General features: G+C 49.1%; 1 protein-coding gene across 1 annotated transcript; it reads left to right on the top strand.

Moving 5' to 3' along the window:
* Positions 1-6,607: 6,607 nt before the first annotated feature.
* On the top strand, positions 6,608-7,515 carry LOC109755605 (uncharacterized). Its single transcript, XM_020314502.4, has one exon. It carries the CDS (start codon positions 6,801-6,803, stop codon positions 7,197-7,199), a length of 399 nt encoding a protein of 132 aa, XP_020170091.1. The 5' UTR covers positions 6,608-6,800; the 3' UTR covers positions 7,200-7,515.
* Positions 7,516-10,566: the final 3,051 nt, after the last annotated feature.

Below are 10,566 nucleotides of genomic sequence, written 5' to 3' on the forward strand. Positions count from 1 at the left end.
ACGCTTAACGTTTCGATGACAGTTATATTATGAGTTTATATGTTTTGATGTACCGAAGGTTGTTCGGAGTCCCAGATGTGATCACGGACATGATGAGGAGTCTCGAAATGGTCGAGACATAAAGATTGATATATTGGAAGCCTATGTTTGGATATCGGAAGTGTTCCGGGTGAAATCGAGATTTTACCGGAGTACCGGGAGGTTACCGGAACCCCCCGGCAACATAATGGGCCTTAGTGGGCCTAGGTGGAAGAGAGGAGAGGCGGCTAGGGCAGGGCCACGCGCCCCTCCCCCCTAGTCCGAATAGGACAAGGAGAAAGGGGCGGCGCCCCCCTTCCTTCTTCTCCCTCTTCTCTTTCCCCCCTCCCAAGTCCTAATCCAACTAGGAAAAGGGGGGAGTCCTACTCCCGGTGGGAGTAGGACTCCTCCTGGCGCGCCCAAGGCTGGCCGCACCTCCCCCCCCCTTTGATCCTTTATATACGGGGGCAGGGGGTACCCCATAGACATAACAATTGATCATTGATCTCTTAGCCGTGTGCGGTGCCCCCTCCACCATATTACACCTCGATAATATCGTAGCGGTGCTTAGGCGAAGCCCTGCGTCGGTAGAACATCATCATCGTCACCACGCCGTCGTGCTGACGAAACTCTCCCTCAACACTCGGCTGGATCGGAGTTCGAGGGACGTCATCGAGCTGAACGTGTGCTGAACTCGGAGGTGTCGTACGTTCGGTACTTGATCAGTCGGATCATGAAGACGTACGACTACATCAACCGTGTTGTGTTAACGCTTCCGCTTTCGGTCTACGAGGGTACGTGGACAACACTCTCCCCTCCCGTTGCTATGCATCACCATGATCTTGCGTGTGCGTAGGAAATTTTTTGAAATTACTACGTTCCCCAACAGTGGCATCCGAGCCTGGTTTTATGCGTAGATGTCATATGCACGAGTAGAACACAAGTGAGTTGTGGGCGATATAACTCATACTGCTTACCAGCATGTCATACTTTGGTTCAGCGGTATTGTTGGATGAAGCGGCCCGGACTGACATTACGCGTACGCTTACGCGAGACTGGTTCTTCCGACGTGCTTTGCACAGAGGTGGCTAGCGGGTGTCAGTTTCTCCAACTTTAGTTGAACCGAGGGTACGTGGACAACACTCTCCCCTCTCGTTGCTATGCATCACCATGATCTTGCGGTGGCTTCGCGGTTCCACAACGGCGGCTCCGCGGTTCGTGGAATTTTTTTGAAATTACTACGTTCACCAACACATATCTCCACAACGGCGGCTCCGCGGTTCGCCACCTGTCCGGAATGATCGGTCAACACCTGGTCAAAGAGCCTGTACGCATCACATACATGCAACAGTGACCGTATATTTACATCCCATCATATATAATGACCGTAACGAGTGTATTTCAAAATTGAGTGACTATATACTTCAGTGCCTAAGAGCATCTCCAACAGCCGCGCCAAACTAGGGCCGCGCCGCAAAATTGCCCGTTTTAGCGCGCGCGCAACCAATATAGTTGCTCCAGCGGGCGCGCAAAAACAGCGTGCGCGGCATATGTAGTTCAGCGCGCGGGCCGAAACTCAATCGCGCGCCGCTTATTTGCTGCGCCCGCTCCCGCGCACTGGACTCTCGCGCGCTCGCTCGCAACTCCCACCCCCATCCAGCCACGCCGCTGCCGCCGACCGCGCCACCCGGCGACCGTTCCCCGGCCTATCCCCGCCCCGCGGCGACTTCTCCGCCCCCACCCCCCCTCTAGTCCCGCCCCCCCCCCCCCTCGCGCGCGTCCGTCCTCCGACGAACAGCGCCCGCGCGCTCGCTGCCGCTCGCCGCCCGCAAGGTGTTCGACAAAACGCCTAGAAGGTATGTATTGCTCAAAAGCCATGAATTTCGTGCATGTTGATTGTAGTTTTTATAGCATAGTATTGAACATTGTAGATGAGTTCGTCGTATGATTCTTCCGAAGAAGAATTTGATATGGAAGAGGAGGAGGATCTTGCAATGATCCTAGCTATGCATATCAATAAAAAACCGAAGCACGATGGTTCGGTTATGGGTCGGCAGAAAATTTGGAGGGATAGGATCGATGCCCACAACAGATTGATCAGACATTATTTTGCGGAGAATCCCACATACCCCGAGTCGTATTTTCGTCGCCGGTTTAGGATGAGCACCGAGTTGTTCAGGCGCATTGCAGAGAAACTAGCGAGCCATGACCGCTTTTTTCAGCAAAGGAGGAATGCCGCCGGAGAGCTCGGGCATAGCACCTTTCAGAAGGTGACAGCCGCTTTGCGTATGTTGGCATACGGTATACCGGCTGATCTAGTTGATGATCACTTGGCTATGGGTGAGAGCCAAGCCATCATGTGTGTCAAGCGCTTCGCAGTCGGAATTGTGCAAGTGTTTGGCGAGGAGTATTTGAGATCTCCCAATGCTGAAGATGCCGCAAGGCTATTGGCGATGAACAAAGCTCGCGGCTTTCCTCGCATGCTTGGCTCAATAGATTGCATGCATTGGAGTTGGAAGAATTGTCCAAAGGCATGTCATGGGCAATTCCACGGCCAAAAAAAGGGTTCCACTATAATCCTTGAAGCGGTGGCCGATCAAGAGACTTGGATTTGGCATGCATTCTTTGGAATGCTTGGATCTTTGAATGACATCAATGTTGTCAACCGGTCACCACTAATGAATAAGATTGCAAATGGTGAGTTGCCACTGGTGAGTTTGTAGCAAATGGCCGTACATACAACTATGGCTATTATCTAGCGGATGGCATCTATCCAAAGTGGCAAACCTTTGTCAAGCCGTTGAAAAAGCCAGAAGGTAAGAAAAATCTTGATTTCCACAATGCTCAGGCGGCGGCTAGAAAAGATGTGGAGAGAGCTTTTGGGATTTTGCAAGCCCAATTTGCTATTGTGAGAGGACCGACTAGATTTTGGGATCAGAAAATGCTTTGGTACATCATGCACGCCTGTGTGATCATGCATAACATGATCATCGAGAATGAGCGTGGCCAAGATGTAGACTACTCTCAGTATGAGCTCTTGGGTGTTAGAATAAATCCGAGATACGCGGTCGATCCACCGAGGAACAAGCAATCACATCACATGACGACACCGAGATTTGTTAACGAGGTTCGGCGAACTCGCCTACTCCCCGAGGCAATGACTACGGGGCGCTCCTCCCCGAGATACTGCAACACCGGCCACCCGGGCGTCGGCACAAGCCGCCATTACCCCCTTGCGAACCTGTCGCTATCTAGTCGTCATGAGTTACAAGGTGGGGTGCCTCCTCATATATAAGAGGCCAAGGGTACAACGTGTCCGACTCCGACACTACAAGTATCCTACCCACACTACAACACCAAGTCCAAGCGTAAACCAACTAGTACAAAATATTCGACACAAACACAACAAACTCCACCTTGGCGAATATTCTCCACCACCTTGAATTTGTCCATGCGTCAAACTTCCATGTACTCCGGACTTGTGTTGTCTTCTTCATAGCTTACTGTGAGCTACTCGACGAGTCTGCCCCAGACCCGCCGCCGCCGTGAGACCCCGCTGCTACTCCTGCAACTCCAGTCTCCGTGACTCCACCTGCAATAGTGCTCCCTTGCAACTTGTAAAGATGCGAAGCCGTCCTCTCTCCAATCATCACGGTCACCTTATCTTCCATGATTCTCATGGTCTTCCTATCCCGATCGCAACGGAATACTATACCACCATCATGAAGAACACCAAGCGAAATTAGATTCCTCCTTAGCCCTGGCACATGCCTGACTCCCCGCTCAACTCCGTCAAACATCTTGATTTTGATGTCACCTACTCCAGCAACACGATAACCTGTGTCATCGCCCACATAGGCTAAACCAAACTCACCAGACTTGTACGAAGAGAACCACTCCCTGTTGGGTGTCGCATGAAAAGAGCAAGCTGAATCCAACATCCACGCTTCACCTTCGGTTGACCGCCCGTCTGATACTATGAGAACATCACTACTGCTGTCTGAGTCATCACCATGAGTTGCCTTGTTAGCACTTGCCCCACTATTGAGTTCTGGACAGTCCTTTCTCATATGTCCCCACTGCTTACACTTGTGACACTGTATATTCTTTTTCTTTTTCTTGTTCTTCCCAGCCTCATATCCCTTCCGCCACTGCTCACCCTTGACTAGCAAACCTTCACCATGAGAGACTTCCACCGCGTTCTTCTTTCTCATATCATAAGATAGCAATGCCGCAGTAATATCCTCATTCTTGACGGTCTCCTTGCCGTGCGTCAAAGTAGTGATCAAATGGTCATAGGATGATGGCAACGAACAAAGAAGCAGAATTGCCCTATCCTCGTCGTCAACCGTTGCACCCAAGCGTGCTAGATCCGTCACGACTTGATTAAAGGCGTTCATATACTCCACAAGATCTGACCCCTCCTGCATCCTCATCCCATACAACTTTTGCTTCAGATACACCTTGGTCGTTGCAGTCTTGGACATAAACTGACTTTCCAGCTTCTCCCAGATCTTCTTCGGCGAATTCTCATCCATCACATGATAAATAACCTGGTCCGACAGACACAACCGTATAGTCCCGGCTGCTTTCAACTGTAACTCCTCCCAGTCATCCGCCTCCATCTTAGCTGGCTTGGCTTCCTGCAACAACGCCTTCAAGCATCCATGTTGTGCCAACAAATCTTTCACCCTTGTCTGCCATAACCCAAAGCTTCCAGTTCCGTTGAACTTCTCCACCTCAAACCTGGTACCCGGTGGTGCCATGGTTCTTTGTACGGCTGACCCTGCGAAAAATTATCTGAGCTTTGCACACGATGCCCAAAGTACGCAAACTGAACCTCCGGTCCTCCACGTACTACTAGCACTTCCAACCAAAAACCTCCTTTTGTCTTCACATGTATAGCTACTTTGATCTTGGCTCAACTTTCCGATGCTAGCGAAACTTGCTTTGCCTCAGCCCTTGCCTTCCGATGTGTTGCTACGTATCAATGCACTTGTTTCTGGCCGATCTGATCTCTTGCCTCTATCTGGTGTGCGTCCCTGCGGCTGCCTTTTAATGTGCGCTTGCACGGCTAGCAATCCGGCCTGGACACGAGAGCGAACTCTCCAGGGACTTGGTCCCTCTTTTGTTTCCAAAACAAACTCGGTCATATGATGGCAATCAGCCTGGCTCTTCCTCTGCACGTACGTGCCACGCACGGCTACAGTCCACACGGTGCACGCTAGCGGGCCATATGGGCCGCATCGACAGCGTTGCCGCCGCAACTTCCGTGACTAGCGTGTGCAGCCACCACGTGCAGTACAAACTCGTCGAGATCTCCAACTCGAGTCTGACCACCAGGCGGCGATTCCGATCAACTAGCCAGCTGCTTCCAGTCGCTTCTTAATCCTTTCGATCAACAAAACATGCCTCGAGATAACCTAGCTCTGATACCACTTGTTAGAATAAATCAGATACGCGGTCGATCCACCGAGGAACAAGCAATCACATCACATGACGACACCGAGATTCGTTAACGAGGTTCGGCGAACTCGCCTACTCCCCGGGGCAATGACTACGGGCGCTCCTCCCCGAGATACTGCAACACCGGCCACCCGGGCGCCGGCACAAGCCGCCAGCACCCCCTTGCGAACCTGTCGCTATCTAGTCGTCATGAGTTACAACGTGGGGTGCCTCCTCATATATAAGAGGCCAAGGGTACAACGTGTCCGACTCCGACACTACAAGTATCCTACCCATACTACAACACCAAGTTCAAGCGTAACCCAACTAGTACAAAATATTCGACACAAACACAACATTGGGACATCCCGTGCGAGTGCGACGGAGGGCTGAAAGGGTGGCCCGTTTTGTTGCCTCCTATCATGCCATTCGACGTCCCGCAGCGCATAATGATCTTCAGAAGGATCTCATTGAGGAGTGGTGGGCATGGAATGGACGACAAAGAGCGTCATGATTTGTGCGTTTGATATTGTATTGCTGAACTGTTTGTTGTGTTTATTGCACTATTTGTTGTATTGAACGATAAACTGTTTGTTTGAGTTGTAATAACGAAATTGAACTATTTATTTTGATTTATTTTTATTTGTGTTTGATCTTTTTGCTTCTGTTTTGGAATGCATATGTTGTTTGTGCGAGAGTCGCGCGCGCTGCATTTTAGCGCGGCTGCTGGAGCCAGCGCTGCGCGCCGTGCCAAATCAGACGATGGGCGCACGTCAAAACAGTTTTTAGCGCGCGTTTGGCGCCTATTGGAGATGCTCTAAGAAAACCAGCGATGAAACTCGCTCCGCGATCCCAACCATTTTATATTTCTCTGACATGCTGAGACCCAACCTTAACAGCGAAGCAAATCTCGTAGTACTTTGCTTCGTGTCGTCCGTGTACGAATCTCCCTTTCGTCGCTTGACCGCAGTTCGATCAGAGCCGTCCACGACGATTTCCGTGGTCGGCACGAAGGTTCTCGTCTCCGCCCGCCCCGTACTGACTCAGCCATCGAGCCCCTCGAACGTGTCGTCCGTCTAAATCTGGCGCGCCTGCCTGCACCGCGTCTACAAGAACCGCTCCAACCCAACCTCCTCCTCGCCTCGCCACGCCATAGACCCATTCCACCCAAAAGCCCCCCCAGATCGATCCCCTCCCCGCTCCCCTTGCTAAAGCCGAAATCCCCCGGCGCACACGCACGCACGCACCCCAGAGTTTTCCCCATCCCCAATCTCCCAAATCCCATCTCCCAAGCAAAGCGATCTCCGGCGAATCGGAAGGCGAGAGATCCGGCCGCGATGGCGCTGGAGTGGGTGGTGCTGGGGTACGCGGCGGGCGCGGAGGCCATCATGCTGCTGCTGCTGACCCTGCCGGGCCTCGACGCGCTCCGGCGCGGGATGATCTCCGTGGTGCGGAGCGCGCTCAAGCCCATGATGTCGGTGGTGCCCTTCTGCCTCTTCCTGCTCATGGACATCTACTGGAAGTACGAGATGCGGCCCACCTGCGACGACGAGCACGCCTGCACCCCCTCCGAGCACCTCCGCCACCAGAAGTCCATCATGAAGTCCCAGCGCAACGCCCTCCTCATCGCCGCCGCGCTGCTCCTCTACTGGATCCTCTTCTCCGTCACCTCCCTCGTCGTCAAGCTCGACCACCTCCAGCAGCGCGTCGACAAGCTCAAGAAGCGCGACGACTGATCCCCCTCCCCATCGCGTCACGGCCCCGGCCGACGGTGTCGTTGTTCCGTCTTCACCCGCGTTTATGTTCCTCCTAGATACACCCTGTGATGCATGTGTTCCGTGTTCTTGTTCCTTTGTAGTGTGGATGTTTGAGATCGTGATCCGGATTTCGCTAGCGTTCTGTTATCACTTACCTGCTTCAGATCTAGTTCGAGTAAAATAGGTCTTTATGCGATAAAGATCATCATGAACACTGTTCCTGCAAAACGTTCTTGCGAATGTGTCTCAGAACCATAAATTTGGATAGCCATGCTGGAATCATACTTTTCATTAACTTGTTGCTCATGGATGTTTGTTGATTTCTCTTGCCACATGCTTGAGAAATTTAGTTCAGGCCCCATGGGAACCGGAATAGTGCGTGTTTAGTTGCCCTGGTTGTGAAAGGTATCGAGTCTCTGGCTTTGCTGCGGGAGCCCCAGATGCTTGCCTTGGTGGGAGATGATAGTTTCAAGATTTCTTTGGCTAATGTTTGTTATTACGGTGGTTTGAATGGAAATTGGTTTGGGTCTGGAATGTGAGTTGATTTATGTCACAAGATGGAAGAATGCCGGCTTTTTATTGGGTGATTCTAGTTCTATAGTGGGAGAGACTTGTAATTTATAGTACCATTTTGTGAAGGGAAACAAAAAAGAAGGTATAATACTCTGGTTCTGGTCATGAAGAACATATGATGCTAGCTTTTATTCATAACCTGGGTCAGCCTTTAGTAATAGTATAGGATTTGAGTGTTGAAGCAGCTTCAGAAAACTTGATCCATCTTCTGTTCTTCTATGTTTTCTGTAACTTCCATTTTAGCTATTGATTTGTGTGGGCTGATTGTTTTGGAATGCATGCCTTCTTTGGATTCGTTCGTTGTTGCTTGATGTTTGCAGTGCTTTATTATTTCTATGTTTGCAACTTTCCATCTGAATTTGGTAAAGCAAACGGCTATTGACAAGTTTGGATCAGTAAATGATGAATTGCTGATGCTTTAAGTTTGAGTAACAGCAATTCTGCTGACGAAATTTGATCAAAGTGTTCGTGATATCTCATCTGTTCTCATGTTGTTGCTGTCCGCTTCAAACAATTTGCCGCTGCCCCCTCAAGTATCTAGATCCTGCAGTTAAAAAAGGGAAGTATCTAAATCCTGGGCCTCACGAGCATCTTTTGATCATTGATGTGTTCTCTGTTCTGTAACCTGAAATCTCTTGCCCTTCTCGTTGAAAAGTGAAGTCAAAATTTATGCCCACTTGTCTTTGATCTTTTGGAGAACCATCTTTGATTTATAATATGCCTACAGTCTATCATATCGAATTAATGTTTTGGGCTTGAGGTGGCAACATCCTGATGAAAAGTAAGTTAAGCATTTTTTTAATGCCTGCTTCTCTAATCTTTTGGAGAATTTGATCGCATCTGAAACTTGGTTGGATGCTACAAATAAATATGGGAAAGACTGTGCCTGTTATGCTTCAGAAGATCGTCGGTAATTGCTTCGTATAGACTGTTCAGTGGACGAGTTTTGAGCCAATATCCCTATCCATCACGCAGAAGCATGTGCTTGCGATTGTTCAAAGTTTAAAGGTTGGCTGAAATCTGGTGAAGCTGGATGTTTATTGGATGGGAGCTTGATTCGCCAACAAGTGTACATTATGTGTTCTGCTGTCATAATGTGCCCGGTGTTCAGATATTTGGTGTGCTCTTCTGTCTCTCCCAACGTCTCTGAACTGCTAATGTCCGGTGGTATTGCGTCCGCAAGGTTTTAGACACATCTTTCTCTTTGTTCTTGTTCCTGTGCAGAGCTCAAGCAACGAGGTCTGAAGTAAACGAAAGTTTGTGTCATTCTATAATAAAAGAAAAATTCAGTATGAATTCCGCACAAATTAAAAGCATATGAATCTGCTATGTGTTTGGTTGTTGTTTGGGTGTATGCGTTTCTATTAGAGGCAGCAAGACAGAACTTCCTGTGTTTGTGTCAGTTATAAAGGTAGAGGATCCCAAAGGCGAAATCACTGTTCTGACCTTAAGCGCCAAGTTTAGCACAGTTTGAACCCGTTTGAATTTCTTTTTTGGATCTGACCTTTTTTCTACCGTTGTCATAGCTGGAGGTAGGGCACCATGACGCGCGGTTGGGGTCACTGAAGGTAGGAACCAGGTCAACGTGTCTGCGCTGTCACGACCCTCATTGACGTGGCTAAGTGGCTACCACTAGGGTTGCAACGGCAACCCATTATAGCCTAACGCCAGGCTCAATGGCGGTAGGCCCTGGAGGGGTGAGTGAGTGGGAGGCTTGGGCTGCTGCCCTTCCCCTCTCTCCCCCATTCAAATCCCTCTCAAATCTCTCCATTGGGTGCCATTTGTCCATGAAGCATGGCCATTTTAATCACTTGATGTAGCCTTTCTCACCCCCCCCCCCCCCCTCCCCTACAATTTGGCTGGTGTGAATTATCTCAGTTGATGGCATTATTTACTTGGGAGCAAACCCTAGCTGTACCCATTTGTGTTAATCAGTGGATATGATGGATGATAGTTTTTTTTATGCTTTATGATGTGTAGTAGGTATATTCTTATGGTTAGCAAGAAGTAAGATTATGGCTAGTGCTAACAGTGGATATGATGGATGGTACTTTTTTTGTGCTTTTTGATGTGTAGTAGGTATATTCTTATGGTTGGTAGCAAGAAGTAAGGTTATGGCTCGTGCTAACTGCTAAGCAATTTCACATTTATGTGTTAATTTAGCCATTGACTAGTGTAGTTGTTTTGTTCTTTGGATATAATGCATAGTAATGAATTATCCATACAATACATTAGACTTATCATTAATGCCTTAATTTTATTTATACTATATTTAGATGAGGAGATACAAGATTAATGTTCATTATTTGTACAAGGATGCATTCTTGAGTAGCAATGCGGGCAATGGTGTGGAAGCCATTGTTTTCGATACACACCCTAGTTATGAGGAGGTTTGTGAGAAAGTGAGATATGTGTTGAAGTTGATGGACCCCAATGACGAAGTTAAAGTAATAGGAAGGTATGATGTTGGACTGGGATCAATATCTCGATTGAAGGGTATGCATATCACCTCGGATTTGCATTGAAAGGTATACAAGGACAAACTTGCGAAATCAAAAGAAAAGCCACTTGAATTGTTTTCCACCAAGGTTGAAGGTCCTCGGCTTGAAATCGACTTGAACCAGCATGCCTCCTACCCAATTCATGATATGAGCAAGAGTAGAAGTGTGCCGCGTGTTGTGGATAGGGTCGAGCTGTGTGCCCCAATGCTTCTAGCCAACCACCAACTAGCCTAGCAAATGAAGTTGGGGTGTGCTACCTCTTAAGCACTGTG

The sequence above is a fragment of the Aegilops tauschii genome, chromosome 6 (assembly GCF_002575655.3).
Source record: "Aegilops tauschii subsp. strangulata cultivar AL8/78 chromosome 6, Aet v6.0, whole genome shotgun sequence".
NCBI classification, from domain to species: domain Eukaryota; kingdom Viridiplantae; phylum Streptophyta; class Magnoliopsida; order Poales; family Poaceae; genus Aegilops; species Aegilops tauschii.